The 19,382-nt window shown below is 38.5% G+C and overlaps 1 protein-coding gene and 1 pseudogene across 13 annotated transcripts in view; one reads left to right on the top strand and one right to left on the bottom strand.

Moving 5' to 3' along the window:
- Positions 1 to 19,382, bottom strand: part of TRIM2 (tripartite motif containing 2) — a 168,563-nt gene that overhangs the window by 40,350 nt on the left and 108,831 nt on the right. For 6 of the 13 annotated variants that reach the window (XM_077846418.1, XM_077846414.1, XM_077846420.1 and 3 more), the window contains 2 exons: positions 15,142 to 15,326; positions 11,663 to 11,900 (listed from right to left, as the gene is read on the bottom strand). In XM_077846418.1, coding sequence (XP_077702544.1) covers positions 11,663 to 11,900; positions 15,142 to 15,275 — 372 coding nt within the window. In that variant the 5' untranslated portion in view covers positions 15,276 to 15,326. Of the gene's footprint in view, positions 1 to 9,435; positions 9,578 to 11,662; positions 11,901 to 15,141; positions 15,327 to 19,382 lie in introns of those variants that run through there. The other 7 variants (XM_077846419.1, XM_077846415.1, XM_077846421.1 and 4 more) reach the window with 3 other exon arrangements.
- On the top strand, positions 18,660 to 18,760 carry LOC144282795 (U6 spliceosomal RNA; annotated as a pseudogene).

Raw genomic sequence — 19,382 nt, 5'->3', positions numbered from 1 at the left:
GATAAAGAAGGACATTATATAATTATTAGATGATAAATTCATCAAGAAGATATAACAATCAGAAACAAGTATGTACCCAACAACAGAGCTCTAAAATAGATGAAGCAAAAACTGACAGAATTAAAGGGAGAAATGAACAGTTCAACAATAGCTGGAGATTTCAATACTCCACTTTCATTAGTGATAGAACACTTAGATGGAAGATCAAAAAGAAATAAAATTTTAAACACTATAAACCAACTAAGCCTAACAGACCTATATAGAACACTCTATTCAATAACAAAATACACATTTTTGTCAAGTACACATGGAACGTTCTCCAGAAGAGACCATATATTGGGTCACAAAAGTCTGGATAAATTTAAAAAGTCATACAAGTATCTTCTCTGGCCACAATAGAATTAAATTAAAAATCTGTAACGGAAGGAAATCTGGAAAATTAAATGACTTACTCTTGAACAATGAGTTAAAGAAGAAATAACAAGGGAAATTAGAATATACTTTGAGATGAGTAAAAATGAAAACCCAATATACCAAAACTTATGAGAGCACTCAGTGCAGAATTTTAGCTGTAAATGCCTACTTTAAAAAGATCTCAAATCAATAGTCTAAGTTTCAACCTTAAGGAACTAGAAAAAGAACAAATTAAAACCAAACCAAGAAGAAAATAATAAAGATGAAAGTGAAGATAAAATAGAAACACAGCAGAGAGAATCAATGAACCAAAAGCTGGTTATTTGTAAAAATCAGCAATATTGACAAACAGGATATTAGGGATAGCTGTATGCCAACGAACTGAGTAACAGACAAAATTAACAAATTCTTGTGCAGCCCTGGTGGCTCAGCGGTTTAGCGCCCCCTTCAGCTTGGGGTGTAATTTTGGAGACCTGGGATCAAGTCCCATGTCAGGCTTCCTGCAAGGAGCCTGCTTCTCCCTCTCCCTGTCTCTCTCCCTGTCTCTCTCTCTCTCTCTCTGTCTCTCTGTCATGAATATTTTTTTTAAAAATGAACAAATTCCTAGAAACACACAAACTACCAAAACTGATCCAAAGAAGAAACTGAAATTCTGAATAGACTTATAATAGGAAATTGAATCAGTATTCAAAAAACTTTCAACAAAGAAAAGCCCAGGGCCAGAAGGCTTCACAGATGAATTCTAACAAACATTTAAAAAATTAACAGCAATCCTTCCAATATACCCTATTTTCTATTCAAAAAATAGAAGAGGAAAAAAAAAATAGAAGAGGAGGAAACATATCCTAACTCATTCAATTAGGTCAGCAACCCCCAACACCAAAGTCAAAGACCTAACAAAAAAGAAAAGTTCATATCCCTTATGAATATATAGATGCAAAAAATCCTTAGCAAAATACTAGTAAACTGAATCAAGCTGCATATTAAAAGGATTATATAGTATGCCAAGTGGAGTTTCTCCCAGAACTGCAAAGGTGGTTCACATACAAAAATGAATATGTTTAATAGACCACATTAATAGAATAATGGGAGGGGGAATCCACATGGTCATCTTAATTGATAGAGAAAAAACATTTGACACTATCCAACACCATTTCATGATAGAAACACTTATCAAACTAGAAATAGAAGATTCCTCAACTTCATTAGAGGTGCCTACAAAAATCCTACAGCTAACATCATACCTAATGATGACCCATTATAAGTGTAAGATAAAGTATAAGACAAAGATGTCCACTCTTGTCATTTCTATTCAGCAATGTACTAAAAGTTCTAGCCAGGGCATTTAGGCAAGAAAAAGCAATAATATGCATACAATTTGGAAAGGAAGAAGTAAGAATTTCTCTATTCAGAGATGATACAATCTTTTATATAGAAAACCCTAAAGAATACACCCCCCCACACACACACAAAACTATTAACAAATGAATTCAGCAAACTTGTAGGACACCAGATCAACAAACAAAAATCAGTTGTATTTCTATACACTAGCAATGAACAATCCAAAAATGAAATCAAGAAAACAATTCCATTTATACTAGCATGAAAAAGAAGAGAAAATACTTAATAAATTTAACCAAGAAAGTATAAGACTTGTACAATGAAAGCCACAAAACACTGTTGAAATTATTAAGGAATACCTAAATAATGGAAATTAATGGAAAGATAGCCCATGCTCATGAATTGGAAGACTTAATATTGTTAAGATAGCAACATTCCTAAAATTGATATCAATTTTGATTCACTGAAATATCTATCAAAATACAAACATCCTTTTTCACAAGAGTGAAAAAGCTGTTCCTAAAATTCAGATGGAATCACATGGGACACTGAATAGCCAGAAAAATCTTGGAGAAAAAAAAAATTGGAAGATTCAGACTTCCCAATTTCAAAACCAAGCTAGAGTAATCAAAACGCTATGTTAATGGCATAACTATAGACATTCAGAACAATGGAATAGAATTGTGAGTCCAGAAATAAAACTATACATTTATGGTCAACTGATTCTTGACAAGGGTGCCAAGACCACACAATGAAGAAAAAAATAGTCTTTTCTTTCTTTTTTGCAATAGTCTTTTCAACAAATGATGCAAAGACAACTGGATATCCATGTATAAAAGAATGAAGTAGAACTTTTAACCTGGTTCTATATACAAAAATTATCTCAGAGTAGATTAATGGCCTAAACATAAAAATTAAAACTATAAAACACCTAGAAAAAAATAGGAGTAAATCTTTACAACCTTTGATTTAGCAATGGCTTCTTAGATATGAACCAACAGCACAAGCAACAACAACAAAAAATTGATAAATTGTACTTCTTCAAAATAAAATCTTATGCACCAAGGGCACTACCAAGATACACCATCAAGAAAGTGAAGAGAGGAGCACCTGGCTGGCTCAGTCAGTAGAGCATGTGACAGTCCATCTTGGGCTTGTGAGTTTGAGCTCCATCTTGGGTGCAGAGATTGCTTATAAATAAAAGTTTTTAAAAAAGTAAAGTGAAAAGAATAGGAAAAAACATTTGCTAGCTATATATATGATAAGGATGAAGTATCCAGACCATATAAAGAATCCTTACAACTCAAGAACCCAACTCAAAAATTGACAAAGGACTTGAATTGACATTTCTCCGAAGAATATATACAAATGGCCAATTTGCATCCAGAAAATGCTCAACATTATTAGCCACTAAGGAAATCCAAATCAAAACCACAATGAGACACTGGGTGTTATACTATATGTTGGCAAACTGAATTTAAATAAAAACAAATAAATACATAAAAAATAAATAAATTACATAGATTAGATAAAGAAACAAACAAATAAATAATAAACAAACAAATAAATAAATACCACAATGAAATACTCCACACCAATTAGGGAGGCTCGACTCAAAAAGTCAGTTAATAACACGTGTTAGTGAAAATGTGGAAAAATCAGAACTCTCATGCTTTGCTGGCGGGAATGTAAAATGCTGCAGTCACTGTGAAAACAGTTTGGTGGCTCCTCAAAAGTTAAGTACAGAATTATCATGTGACCCAGGAATTCTCCCAGGTATACACCCAAGAGAACTGAAAACATACATCGACACAAAAACTTGTACATGAATGTTCACAGCATCATTCAGAATAGCCCCCAAATGGGAACAATCCGAATATCCAACAATTGATGAATGGACAAATTGTGGTATATCCAGCTGATGGAATACTATTTATCTGTAAAAAAAAAAAAAAAAAAAATGCACAAAGTTCTACTATTTGCTGTAATATAGATGAACTTTGAAAACATGCTAAGTGATAGAAGCCAGACTCAAAGGGCACATAATTTGTGACTGATTTATATCAAATGTATATAATGGATAAATCTGTAGAGGTGGAATCCAGGCTGGTGGTTGCCAGGGATTAGGGTAACGGAGAATGGGGAGTGGCATGATGAGAAAGTTCTGGAAATAATGGTGCTATTCGCACAATCTCTTGAATATACTCAAAACCACTGAATTGTATACTTTACTTTTAAATATATATATATATTTTTTGTTTGTTTGTTTGTTTGTTTTTGTTTTTTAGAGAGGGAGAGAAAGCACAAGCAGGAGGGGGGGTAGGGATAGAGGGAGAGAGAATCTTAAGCAGGCTCACACCCAGTGTGGAGCCTGACATGGGGCTTGATCTCTTGACCCTGAGATCATGACTTGAGCCAAAATCAAGAGCCAGATGCCTAATAGACTGAGCCAACCAGGCGCCCTGAATTATATACTTTTAAATGGTTAAAATGTTTAATTTTATATTACATGAATTTTCCGTTAATTAAAAAAAAAATGTGTCTTTGAAGATAGCAGCATACCTGGGTAATTGTCCTTGGTTTGGTCTCCTAAGTGTTTCTAGGAAACGAAGGCCCTAAAATCATTCTGAAGTATGAACAACGAGTCATTCTCAAATGCTTGTGCTCGGGTTCTGGCAGCTTTGACTCAAGCTGAGAGTTAATTGTGTGAAGTGTGAGACTTGGCTGAGCTCATCCATCTTAAGTGAGATGATGTTGGTGCTCCCAGGGGCAGATGGGCCAGAGGCCAGGACTAGCTTATTTTTGTTGACAGGTAGTCACCATTCCCGAAGATGACAAGGCAAGAGAAGGCAGGACATATGCATTACTAACATGTGGAAAGGGTGGTCAGGGCCTTGTAGCTGCCCTGAGGCTTGCGGAAGTGGTGACTAGCGGTGGGGCATTCTAATGAGGATCTCTCCTTTGCACCTAACACCCTCATTAGTAAGGTGCCCAAGCCAGCCATAACAGGGTTCAATGATCATTTGTGTTCCTGGGCCCGCAAGGCATAAGCTCAAATGTCTGCTTTACGTGCATAGAACCTCTTAAATCACTGACCATTATTCCCATTTTTCTTTGTATTTGGACAATGCAGCCATGGCAGTTTAATTAGAAGACAGATAGTGTCACAGCACTTAAAATAAATGACAGGCTTTCATCCACATGTGCTAATCACCACCAGGCAGTTTATGAGGACAACATCCTGCTTTATTGTTAATTACCTGATTTTATTAACCTTCAGATGCTTGAATTGTTTTTAAAGATTTACCCATGGCAATTAACTGCAGCAATTTATCTGCAATATTGCATGTATTTGACTTGAATATGCAATGAGGACCCCTGTTTCAAAGCAGCAGCAGTGAACTCCTACAACCTATGATGAAACAATAGAATGATTCAAGTCACACGCTGTTAATTTCCAAGGCCTCTTGCTGGTTTATAAATTTTATGATTCCAAAGAATCATAATGACCCCGCATAGAGAATGTACTCGAAACATGCTTTAAGTAGCGTCATCTACCTCAAGGAGGTTCAAACTCTAGATAGATCTAATTTTTAGTGGATTTGATGTGTTGCATTTGGTAGAGAGACAAGGCAAAGTTTTAATGTAAAGGATTCTTTAACTTTGCTGGAATCAGCATCTCTAAGAGAGATTCTGCTTGGCAGTTTGTGGCATCCAAGGGTCTCTATTGCTGAGGTGTATTTAGGAAATACATCTTAAGGAATTGTTTGTCCCTCAGGCGGCACAGAATATCCTACTCCTTTCTAATACTGCATATACAGGTGGTCTTATTAATTAAAAACAAAAGTCTATATAAACACACAAGCATAGTCACATATTGGCATAAATGTTACTTGTAACCAATATATCAGTTTTAATGGCTACCCAATAATCAGTTATATGAACTTAACCATAACATAACCATTTCCCTAATATCACACATTCAGATTACTTCCAATTTTACTATAACACAAAATTTTCAATTAACATTCTTCTATCTTCATTCTCTTCTCCAGCTATCTCCTTAGAAATATTTCTATTAGTGGAATGACTGAATTAAAGGATGGGAAGTTGTATAAAACACTCATTACAGTTTGACAAATTGACATAAACTTTCTGAAGAGCAATTTACCCTCCCGCCCACGGCATATGAAAATGTCTCCCCATATCCCCATCAGCACTATTATCTTTAAAAACCTGTAGCTAATTTGAAAAGGTTTGATTATTTGTAAAGCTTGACATTTTTTCTCAGACTATAATTAGCCATTTTGTATCCTCTGTGAATTTTCTGAGTTCTTTGCCTATTTTCCTTTGTGATTTTCCTAATTTTCGTTAATTCTTCTTACATAGTAAGAAATTTTTTTATATTTTTAAAATTTATTTATTTATTCATGAGAGACAGAGAGAGAGGCAGAGACATAGGCAGAGGGAGCAGGAGGCTGATGCAGGGACTCGATCCCAGGACCCCAGGATCATGACCTGAGCCAAAGACAGACACTCAACCACTGAGCCACCCATGCATTCCACTGGGTTATTTTAATTAAGAATTTTACAGTTATTTTTGGGGTGCTTGGGTGGCTCAGTTGGTTAACCATCTGCCTTCAGCTCAGGTTCTAGGATTGAGCCCTGCATCAGGCTCCCTGCTCAGCAGGGAGTCTGCTTCTCCTTCTCCCTCTTCCCCTCCCCCTGCTCATGTTCTCTCTCTCTCTCTCAAATAAATACAATCTTTTTTTTTTTTTAAAGATTTTATTTATTCATTCATGAGAGACACAGAGAGAGAGAAGCAGAGACATAGGCAGAGGGAGAAGCAGGCTCCATATGCAGGGAGCCCGATGTGGGACTCGGTCCCAGATCCTGGGATCATGCCCTGAGCCAAAGGCAGACGCTCAACTGCTGAGCCACCCAGGTGCCCCCATTCTTTTTTTAAAAAAGAATTTTACAGTTACTTTCATAAACTGATTAATAGTTTTCTTCTTCTGTCTTCACTAAATTTTGATATTAGGGTTATAAGTGTATTTTGAGTGAATTGGGGAGCTTTCTGTCTTATCTTTTCTTTTTTACTTATTTATTCATGAGACACAGAGAGAGGCAGAGGCAGAGGGAGAAGCAGGCTCCCTGCAGGGAGGGAGCCCCATGCAGGACTCAATCCCAGGACCCCAGGATCAGGCCCTGAGCCAAAGACAGAGGCTCAACCACTGAGCCACCCAGGCATCCCTCTATCTTTCTTATAATGCAGACTATACATTCTATGGATCATACTTGTTTTACACAGGTTTGGAGGAATTCAATTTCAAATTAAGTTTTGCCAGTTTCCTTCAAAATTCTCAATCTATTCAGGTTTTCTTGATCACTTTCAATTTCCTAGATAATCATCCACTTCATTCAGACTTTCAGTATATTAACCTTTAGCACATAGCATTAATTTACTCATTTTAAAATATTCCTTTCAGGGGTGCCTGGTGGCTCAGTTAGTTAAGCGTGTGACTATTGGTTTCACCTCGAGTCATGATCCCGGGGTCCTAGGATGGAGTCCCACATTGGGTTCCATGCTTAGCAGGGAATCTGCTTCTCCCTCTCTCTCTGCTCCTCCCCTTGCTCACATTCTCTCACTCTCTCTCAAATAACTAAAAAAAATCTCAAAAAAATTCCTTTTACCCGTACTGGTATCTCTTTATTAGTCCTAATTTGATGTATTTACATTTCCCTTTTGTTTTATCAGATGTCAGATTATTTCATTAATTAAAAAAAAATCAGCTTCTTAGATTTATTAACTCAATTGTTTTATTATTTTCAAACTAAGTTTAGCTTTATTATTTTTTTTGCTCTTAGGTTCCATATATTTACTTTGTTGTTTTCCCTAACATTTTGAATTGAACTCTTTTCTAAATAAAGGAAAATAAACCTATAAAATTTCCTGAGTACAGATTTGACTTCATCCTATACGTTTAATAGATAAAGTTTTCATTTTCAGTGTGTTGTAAATAGTTTAATTTTGCAATTTTTTGTTAAGTAATTATGAGTTCTTAATAAAGATCTGGGATTTTTCTACAATGTATGTTACTAATGCAATTTTAGTGCCTTGCGGTACAGGAACTCCACCTCCACAATGGGAAAAAATAGTGATGGTTTTGTGACCTAGTATATGACCAATTTTAATTGCTCAAATTCTCATAATCCTCATAGCTTAGTAGAAAAGCTTTTAGCATCTTGCCTTTTTGTTTGTGGGAGGCAGATTTTCAAGTGAAAGTGTACTCTCTTCTCTGAAATTCATCGTCTCTTCTCCAGATCCTTTGATGTCATTCTCCTACCCCTTGCATCTCTTATTTGGACAACTCAATAAACTCAAAATTGTTGTTGCAACCTTCCATCTCTGCTACTCTATAAAGCCAGGGAAATACTCATCTCCTACTTAAAAAATTTTCATGTTTCCCTACTGCATATGGAATTTAGGTCAAACAGTTTCTCAATGATATTCACAGCTTTCACAATCTCTCCCTATTTACCTTTCCAGGCTCCTCCCAGTATTCTTCAGCTCAGCTGTGCTCCCACCCCCAGCACCCATCTCTTTGCTCTCACTACATTGAGATAACAAGCTGTTTACTGAATTCATGACACTCTTACCTATAATTATTGATGTAATCTTTACATTTGTCAATATTTCTCATTCTATGAGACTGTTTTCCATATTCTAAATTTAGACTAGTGACTACAGGAGATCTCTTAATATCCCTAAAACTTTATTCCTTTATCAAATCAGATTTCCAGAGAGCTCCATGCCTGGACTAACTTCAAGACAACTCTTGAAGCTGAGCACCTGGGTGGCTCAGTAGTTGAGGGTCTGCCTCCAGATTAGGTCACGGTCTCAGGGTCTTGGTATGGAGTCCCACATCGAGTTCCCCACAGGGAGCCTGCTTCTCCCTCTGCCTGTGTCTCTGCCTCTCTCTGTGTGTCTCTCATGAATAAATAAATAAAATCTTAAAAAAAAAAAAGAGAGAGAATTCTTGTACCTGGTAGAAACACCCTCCCAGACTAGTATTTAGAATGTGAGCTCCAGGGACCCTGGCTGGCTAAGCGATTGGGTGCCTGCCTTCAGCTCAGGTCATGATCCTGGGATCCAGAATCGAGTCCCACATCAGGCTCCCTGTGAGGAGCCTGCTTCTCCCTCTGCCTATGTCTCTGCCTCTCTCTCTCTCTCAGTCTGTATCTCTCATGAATAAATAAATATTAAAAAAAAAATAGAATGTGAGCTCTAGGAGGAGACAGCCTCAGCAAGAGCCAATGTGAGAGATGGTCACAAGAAGAACACTCAAACTAACTGAAGGCACCTTTTTAAGTTCCTTCCACTAAACTTACATGGTCATTCTCCTTTGGAGTACAGTGCCTATAAAGCCATGGTTATTGACAGCCTGATGTGCTTTCAATTAATTAATTAAGGATATGTAATCCACAATGTTTCTCTTATTTTGGCTACTCAAAAGCTCAAGGTTTTGTGCTTCCTGGTCTAGCTTTTATGATGTGTCAACCAGCTTTGGGACTTAAACTGTTCAAACCTCAGTTTCTTCATCTATAAAATGAAAGTAACTAAAAACAAATAGACAAGTATATAAATAAATAAATAAAATGAAGGTGATTAATACCTACTTTGCCAAGTGGTGTGTACAAAGTCAAGCATGGTGTCTGGCAGGTTCATTCAACATATATATACTGACTGACTTCTAAGAGACTGCATTCACAAATGGACAAGGCCAGGTCACATATAAAAAACAGAACTCTGACCCACAACCTGTCAGAAAAGGAAAGCATACCTTTTATCTACAATAAACAAGCCAGGAAGCCAGCTTACTACTTCCTACTTGTAGGAAGCCAGACTACTATCCCTTCTAATCCACAAAGCAAAACAATAACATCTATAACAATTGGCCCCAAATGGCTAGGAACTGATTACTGATTGCTTCTCTAATTTTTGTCCCCACTTCCACTTAATATCAACGGAGAAAACCAAATACATTCTCCTAACCAATCACATAGGATGTTCCACTTCCAATTAGCCCACCCCCAGCTTCCCCATGCCAACATGGGAAGGGATTAGGGATCAGAGCATCCCTAAAACCTTCCCTTTGTCTGCTGTGGAGCTTTCCCACTCCTCTGCCTGCCCCTGAGTCTCTGCCAAAACATAAGTGATATGGTGGCTGATTCCTTGTTATAGCAAGCTCAGAATAAATAGTCTCTGTTGATGTCTACATTGCTATGCAGGAGATACTGTGCTTAGTGCTAGGAATATAATGGTGAACATGGTCCCTGCCCTTCTGGAGTTCACTTTCTAAAAAAATAAAGCCAGAAGGTCAATTGGTCAACAAATTCACAGATGAAGGCAAGCAGAGCACAGTGAATGCCATGAAGGAAGTCAAGAAAGTGACGTAAAGGCTAGTAACTGGGTGTCAGACAGAGGTGGTTTGCCTTGGATAGGCAGAGAAGACTACTCTGTGTAAAAGAAATCTGAGCTGAAACAAAAAGAGCAAAAAGGATGAGAGTGAGCTAGTCACAGAGAGAGGAACATGGAACATTCAAAGCAGAAGGCATAGAGAACAGTCAAGCCCCAAGGTGGAAAGCCACTTGCCAAGTTCTAGGCCATGAGGCTGCAGTGTAGTGGGCAGAGAGAGTGGTATGAAATGAAGCAAATAAGTAATAGTTATGGCTAATAATTATTGCTTTGCTCTAAAAATAATAATTGATAAAAAAATAAAAATAAATAATTGATATCTTGCTTATTATACCTGGGTCTTATATTGTAAGCAGTTTCTAATACTTGTGAAGTAGCCATCATTAAGAAAAAAATGAATAAAGTCATTGATAAGAAGTAATTTGAATAGCTAACATTTATCAAGAGATTACTATAATGCTTTATATGACTTAAACATTTAATTTTCCAAGTAATCCCATGTAGTAAATACTGTTATTACTTCTTTTTTGCAGAGTAGGATGTGAGACACAGAGTTTAATAAACTTGCCAGAGCTGACCCAGAGAGTAAGTTGAAGAGGAGGATTTGAATCAGGCAGTCAGAATCCAAAGCCAGTGCTCTTATGCAACACTGCCTCTTCAGGGGACACAGCTATTATGAATCAGTGAATTGATGGCACACACAGATCCTCCTAAGTTTATAACAGTTATTATGCTTGCCAGTAGCAGGAAATATGTTTGAAATTCATAATCTATAATCTATCATCAGGGATTCACACATCTTCAAATTCTATTTATTATGAAGGATTGGGGCCTAATGGAGCACAAGAAAACTTTCCCTCATAAGAAAAATAAAAAACTCTAATTAACATCTTAATAATCATTCTCAATTTGCAGAATTTATCTATTATTGAATCATTATCCATAATTTACTCTACAGATGTTTATGTGGGTCAAAGAATACCTACTTTGCAAACAGTCACGGATTTGCTCTCCAGGGGAAACTAATAGTATGTGCTATTAGACTCAATGAAGATTTATTTTATTTAAATAATTTTTTAAAATATTTTATTTATTTATTCATGACAGAGAGAGAGAGAGAGAGAGAGGCAGAGACACAGGCAAAGGCTCCATGCAGGGAGCCTAATGTGGAACTCGATCCCGGGACTCCAGGATCATGCCCTTAGCTGAAGGCGGTGCTAAACCACTGAGCCACCCAGGGATCCCTTATTTAAATGATTTTGATCAGAGCAAGTAAGCAGGAAAAATAGTCTGAGTGCTGTTAAAAATATCTTTTAATTACTCATTTTCCAGGTGGAGTTGTTTCAGTGTATAACCTCTGATTGCCCGAAGCCTCCCCAAATCAAAGCAGCCGGGGTGCCAGGCTGAGTCTGCAATCCACTCACGTACATTCCCATCGTGGTTTGGGCAGGAGAGAGGCTTGCCCGCAGCCACAGCGGTGACTGTCTCCAGGATGGAGGACTCCTCAACGTTGCTGCCGGGAGTTCTCTGCAGCACGTCCATCAGGTTCGTGATGAAGAAGTTGTTCTGGAGTGCGGCCACCCCCTTCTCGGGCAGGATGGAGGTCTGGCGGCACACTGGGCAGGAGAGGGTTAGACTGTGGGCCGGAATGTAGTTCTGCAGGCACCTGTTGCGGAAGCAGAAGCAGGTGGGCTGTCAACACAGCAGACTCCCAAGCAAGGGCACGACCACCTCTTTCTACAGGTACCACACATGTCCTCTGCACCCACATGGGCTACTTTGTAGAAACTCCCTCTGTCGTCTCCTTTTATAGGAAAATAAGATTTCAGCAACCAAGAGGTAAGGTGTGCTCACACTGGCCCTGTCAACTGTTCAGGCAAATGATTATGCTCAAGGAAAAGAACACCGTCGTTGACTTTGGTAGTGTTCTGTGGAACCTGCCATGCTTGAGCAGCATCGGCCTCTCCAGGGAGCTTGGAAGAAGTGCAGAATCTTAGATCCTACTCTTGGCCTGCTGAATCAGGTCCCCAGGTGACTTAGATGCATATGAAAGATGGTGAAGCATTGGTCTAGAACACCCAGTGTCATGTTCACAGATTTGTGGACTTTTTCAATGGGAAGAAACAGGTCAAAGTTTTCTGTTAGTGCTGAAATGCTTTTTGCATACAATAGCATAAGCAGATCTCAGATATTAGAAGCACATCCCAGTGAAAATGTTGTGTTTGTGGCAGGACTAGAACACCCAGAGTCACATCAACATGATCTCGCTCTCCTCAACAGGCAATTAATTAAATTAGCAAAATGCATTGCTAATAATGACTTACATATATCCTGCTCACTGGATTCAAAGTAGTTGCAATAACCCTACGAAGTAGGTACTTCTAGACACATGAAGGAACACAGGCAGAGAAAAGCGAAGTCGCTTGTTTCCAGAACTTGAGCGGTCAAGGGCAGAACAGAACTTCGAACCCAGCTAACAGGGCATCAGAACCTACACTCTACTTAATTACACTACGTAATGTTTCCCTGTTGCTCCGCCAAGCAGATTTCGAAAACCTCAGATCCAGCCTCACTCCCCACACTATGTACATAAGGAAAATGACATCAAGGAGGTTAATTGACTTTCTTGTGTCACAGAAATAGCTAGCGCTGAATCAATACCGGAAATGAAACAGCTTTTGCTAAGGTCACTGAGGGCATCTAAATCCAGATAATAGACATTTTTCACTCCTATCCTTCTTGGCAGCACTCATCAAACCACTGCATCCGCCCCCCCCCCCCCCCATCCTTCTTCCCTTGTCTATGACAGCACACTCACTTGGTTCTTTTGTCTGTTCTATCTTTTCTACTGGGCCAGTACAGGGGCTGTTAGCACCTTTCTCTCCCAGGGACATCATACCCACATGCATGGTCATAAGCACAACACTCATACACTTCTATTTCTTCCACAGATGTTTCCTCTGAGCTTCTGGCCACTACACCAACAGCTCTCTTGGCATCTCCTCTTAGATGTCTCACAGGTCCTAAAACTCAACATGTCCAAAACCAAAGCTATGTTCTTCCCTCAAACTGGGTCCTCTTCCCATCTCAATGAACAGAACCTCCATCCATACATCTAGGCAAAGTAGATACTGGGAGCCATGTCAAAAACAGTAATTTCTTTACTGTCCTTCATTTTCCATATGCAACCCATCACTGAAGGCTGGAGATTCCTAAATACCTTCTAACGTTTCCAGTTCTTACCATCTGATTTACACCATCCTTTCTCGGGTTTCTGTAGTAGTTCTATACACTGTCACCCACCCTCAAATCCTCTAACCTTTCTCCATTTTGCAACCAGAGTGACCTTATCAATACTCATTCCATGCATCCCATAGAGACTTGCTGAAATATCTCCACCACTGGCCATTAGATGGAGGAACAGAAGTGGATGAGGCTAGACCCAACCGAGAGGGCTGCGAGCAGACACAGAACAACCCAAAAGTGTTGCTTCTTACTTGTCAGAACAAGTAAATGGGAGCCAAACGACTGCCTGCCTGAGCAATGAACATGGGGAGATAGGCAGCACTGCAAGATCTGACTGAGTGGCTCTCAGTGTTGTATATAAAGAGGCTGATTACTGTAAATCAGGTAATGATCTTACCATGTGAGCTCAGGGACAGAGGGACACTTAGCTGGTATTCATGTGTTAGCTACACCCATTAGATGAGGTGGAAAAAAAATCACTCTCCATTTAATCTTTTTGGAACACGAATTACGAAGTACTTACATTAAAGTATATAGTGAATAAAGTAAAAAGTGCTAGTGCCCTATATACCACCCCTAAAACAAAGGAAACTCTGTACACACACACACACACACACACACACACACACACCAAAATAGCCCCTTAAAAAGCAAACAAATAAAAGACTACAATGACCAGTAACAAATCTACCTTCTCACTCTATCTATCATCACTAAGATGTGGTTATTCTGTTGCAATCGAGATCTTTCAAAGTAAATCAACTTTGACAAATGTATATTAAATTGATGGCACATGTAATTAGCATTGATTTGAAGCCATTGAAAATAATAATTTCCTATTCTATAACAAGAATTAAAGCATTTTAATTATGTATATTTAGTAATAATAGAAAATGTATTTAACAAGATGCTATAAAACACCATCACCATATTTATTTTTAAGGAAAAAATATGACCTTATCAGAGAAATATTTAAATTAGACCACAGATAAACACATTACTAATAAACTTTATATGGTTAATTGCTTGTGTGCTAAGTTAAATAAGGTAAAGATGTATTCTGATAACTGATTAATGGAAAAAACTATTCAAGAAGGATAAAGAAATGTGTTTTCACACATAGTGAATTGTATATTCAGGTAATTTATAATTATTTCACATGTGTATTTTTTTTTCTTCATCTGAAACATCCTACATTCAAATGTACCATTAGTACGTGTCTTCTGAAGTATCTTTGAGAGGAAGCTCTTGCTTTTAACTAACTCTTAATATGCAGGTATTTTACCTGATATGTTATATGGGAGGAAATTAAAGATTTTCAATTGGCTCTCACCAAAGATCCTCTACAAGGGAACTGTGGTTGAAAAAATTGTTTGATGAAGAACAAAGGGAAAATTTACAGTTTTTAAATCTTAAAATATTTAATGCTCCAATGTCCCGTGGAAATGAATCAGTAGCTACTGGTTTGCTTTCTCCCACTTATATAATTATTTAAAATAGAGTAGATCACTGGCAACTCATGATTATATTTCTAGATGTCTATCACAAGCACAAAAGATTTACTGTCTCCCATAGGTAACAGAATTCTGGAAAGAACCCCTCGGAAGGCTGTAAGAGAGCAGTCTGTGACCCTCTCTCCTCCGACCACAAAGGAGGCTTACCTCTCGCAGAAAGTGTGCAGACAGGGGAGAACCTTGGGATTCTTGTACCGTTCCAGGCATATACTGCAAATCAGAAACTGCTTGTCAATCTGGCGCACCACAGGACTTGGGATGTTGGTGGCTTCACTGGCCATCCTAGACCACTGACATGGGAGGCCGACTGTCTTGGATCCTGCACGCTGCTGCTGTTAGACAGGAAGAAATACATAGTAACTTCTAAGTGCAAATCAATCCTTGGTCCTTCACTACAGGCCTTGTGTTAGGAATCCAGGTAGAGGGATCCCTGGGTAGCGCAGTGGTTTGGCGCCTGCCTTTGGCCCAGGGCGCGATCCCGGAGACCCGGGATCGAATCCCATGTCGGGCTCCCGGTGCATGGAGCCTGCTTCTCCCTCTGCCTATGTCTCTGCCTCTCTCTCTCTGTGTGTGTGTGTGTGTGACTATCATAAATAAATAAAAATTAAAAAAAAAAAAAAAAAGGAATCCAGGTAGAAAGTTCAGGCTGTGACCTCAACAGGACCATAACCAGCCCTCAATGCTGGCGAGGGAATGTGGTGAGATGGCTGTTTGTTTTGGAAATCAATAAAATGATCACATGTTCACCATACAAACAAAACAAATCAGAAGTGTGTTGTATAAAAAAGCATGTTTGCTGGCTCTCAAAGCAGTGGCAGCTGAGGACATAAATACCGATACAGGGACGCCGGGGTGCCTCAGCAGATGAGCGTCTGCCTTCAGCTCAGGGCCTGATCCCGGGCTCCTGGGATGGAGTCCCACATCGGGCCCCCTGCATGAAGCCTGCTTCTCCCTCTGACTGTGTCTCTGTGTCTCTCATAAATAAATAAAATCTTCAAAAAATAAATTTTAAAAAAAATTTTTAATTAAAAATAAAAAAAATAAATATTGATACAGCTCTGCCTGTTTATTCCTTCATTCATGACTATACTTGACTAGATATCTATACTCTTATTAAAATATAGTTTCTATTAAAGAGAATACGATAAAATGTTTTCCCACCTATTGCACTTGAAGGGGAGCAAAATGTCACTCCAAAATATACCACCTTGATTTAAGGATTATTTTGAGCTGAAGGGTATTGAGAGTCAGCAGACATGGTGGAGACAAGGTGGGTGGCCGGAAGGGTTGGGGGGAGGGGCGGGAGGTGCAGGCACTCGGCCCTCTCCTATCTGTCTAAAAGGGCATAGATTTCTCATTTGTAAAGGAAATTTTCATTTGTAAAGGTGTCCCACTCTCCCATACCAACAAGAGGAGACTCTTAACCATCACCAGAGACTGCACAGGAGAAGAATCTGCATAACAAACCTTACTAAACAACTCTTATGTATTATACATTTCCTGGTCACTTTCCCACAATTTACTGCCTCTAAACCTCCTTTTCCTTTGTCTAGCCACTTCTCCACAATTTGTCATCCTTTGTTAAAATAGTATATAAGCTCCCAGGCCTAACTGCCTCTTTGGATTTTCACTTCTTTTCTGTGAAGTCCCATGCATGTAAAATTAAAAAATATTACGTTAATGTCAATAAAATATAGTACATGTTATTTGAGAAAAATAAACTACTGATAAAATGATAAAATCCTTTTCTCCTGATAATCTATCTTTTGTCAGTTTAATTTTTTTTAATTTTTATTTATTTATGATAGTCACAGAGAGAGAGAGAGAGAGAGAGAGAGGTAGAGACATACGCAGAGGGAGAAGCAGGCTCCATGCACCGGGAGCCCGACATGGGATTCGATCCTGGGTCTCCAGGATCGCGCCCTGGGCCAAAGGCAGGTGCCAAACCACTGCGCCACCCAGGGATCCCTCTTTTGTCAGTTTAATTCACAGGCTTCAATGACAGAACTTAAGTGTATAGAGGAAACGTTTTCTCACCCCTACATACCATTAAACTGCAGGGATGGAATAATTAGAATTTCCTATTAAAATATTTGTATATGATTTGGAGCATCTTCTTCAGGACTAAAGGTGTATAGATTCCAGGCTAAAATGTATTTGCCATGGAGCAGGGACACAGGCAGATAATTCCTATTATTCTAAGAAATGTCTGTTGGTATTCATGTGTGGGCATCTGAGGGACCAGGTGAAATTAATTCAGAGAAGGTTTCAAAATGTGGAGGATCATGCCAAAAAAGAGAATCTGAAGAAGTTAACAGAAAAAAGTGGAGGACCTCTAAGGAAGGGGAAAAGTTACAACATAAAACACAGCTTCATTTACCACCTGGAACAACGTCTGGCTTCTATCCTGAAGTGGTAAACCAAGGTTAAACTAAAGTTCACTTCCTAATTTTCTAAATACTTTTTAGGTGTCTATGCCCCTCCCCCCATCCCCAACAGAAACACTCTTTGGCAAGAAAAAAGCGGGGGGGGGGGGGGGGGGGTTGTTAATTTTCAATATGACCCTAGGCAGGCAGTAATATTATTCTCATTCCACAGAGTTTTGAAAACCGAGGCTCAGTTAAGAAGTTGGCCAGAATGCAAAACCCATAGCCTTCTTATACCACCACACCTCCCTTGACCTTGTGTTTTAAGAAGACCGTATGTACTACGCAAGCTTGGTTTATATAGAACATTTTAACTTGGTCTGGGGCCTGGTGTTTTTTTTTTTTTTTAATTTTTTTTTTAATTTATTTATGATAGTCATACACAGAGAGAGAGAGAGAGAGAGAGAGAGAGGCAGAGACACAGGCAGAGGGAGAAGCAGGCTCCATGCACCGGGAGCCCGACGTGGGACTCGATCCCGGGTTCCCAGGATCGTGCCCTGGGCCAAAGGCAGGCGCCAAAACCGCTGCGCCACCCAGGGATCCCTGGGGCCTGGTGTTTAAAGCGGGAAATATTACATCATGTTTACATAACCAACAATTCTACAGTTTAATGGAAACTCTTCAGACATGAATGATAGTTCTTTCTTTCCACCAAATCACCAAATTTTTTAAAAGTTATGCCAATTTTTAAGAAAATTCTACTATATAATGTATTTGAGTGTAGATACATGCCACATCCATATTCCAACTGTTTCTAGATAAGCTCATTAAAGAGCATGATTAATAAACAGAACATTGTGAAAGCACCTGCTGTACAAGAGTGTCACGTTCAAACAGAACTCACTGCATTAGTTAAAACAGTTGTGAGTGTGACAATATCTAATTAGCCTGCATCATCTACTAACTCCTTCATACAATGTCTCCCTAAAGAACTAGAATAGAGAATGATATCCATTGATTGGATTAAATGTGGCTCATCTCTCAGGAGCTCAAAATGTTGGCACATCATCTGCTTTTTCTTAAACCACATCCCTGTGACATCAGAATAGGGAAGGAATGGATTTATCGGTCTTTAAGATAAGGAAACAGAAGCTGAGGGTTTAAACGACTTCCCCAAGGTCATCCAGTAAAATCAGTGAATCAGAAAGCTCAGATTTCAAGCCTTCTGCTTTATCTGATACCTAATCTTAAACAAGTTTTAACACTTTCCAGTGTGGTGTGTGTATGTGATAAAAATTATGGAATGCTCATTTCAGTAGCACTAAAATTGGAATGATACAGAAGATTGGCTTGGCTCCTGAGCAAATGACACACAAATCTGTGAAGAGTTCCATATTTTAAAAACATATGTATATATTGAACTTTTTAATTAATATCAGTTAAAAGTAATTTTAATTTGAATAGCTTTTGAAAAGTTTCATATCACCCTTTGAAATAATCAGTCATGCGGAGTATTAAAAAGAACAGAGATAAAACATCGTATTGCTTTTATTCTTTCTTTAATCTTAAAATTTTAAGGTATGGGCAAGGAATAAACATTTGTCTTAATCAAATGATATACGTTGACTATATGAAATTTCCTGAGGTGACATCTCATTTTCCAATGCTGAAATAAAAACATTTCATTCTAATTTTCATTCTAATTTTATGATGATTGTTGTAGCGGGTGAGAGTAAATCTTTGTTAGTACTGTTAATTTATATGGTAAATTAAGTTTACTCATTAACACTAATTTAAAATCATGACAATATTACAGATCTGTCACAAGTGACTTGTTGAAGACATCTGGATTCACAGGACTCTCAGAATCAACACAAAAGGTTTCCAAGCCCCAAAGATCCCCAAACTGAGCCTTTGCCAAGGTAATGATTATTCCCTGAATATAACTGGATCCCCACAATAGAAAGACAATTCGACTGCTCCTAAAGGGATAATGTGCTGAGGAAAATGGAGACAGAGAAT

Source organism: Canis aureus, chromosome 13, assembly GCF_053574225.1.
Source record: "Canis aureus isolate CA01 chromosome 13, VMU_Caureus_v.1.0, whole genome shotgun sequence".
Lineage (NCBI taxonomy): Eukaryota > Metazoa > Chordata > Mammalia > Carnivora > Canidae > Canis > Canis aureus.
Note: the sequence above shows the minus strand (reverse complement) of the source record. Positions and strands in the feature narration are given on the sequence as shown.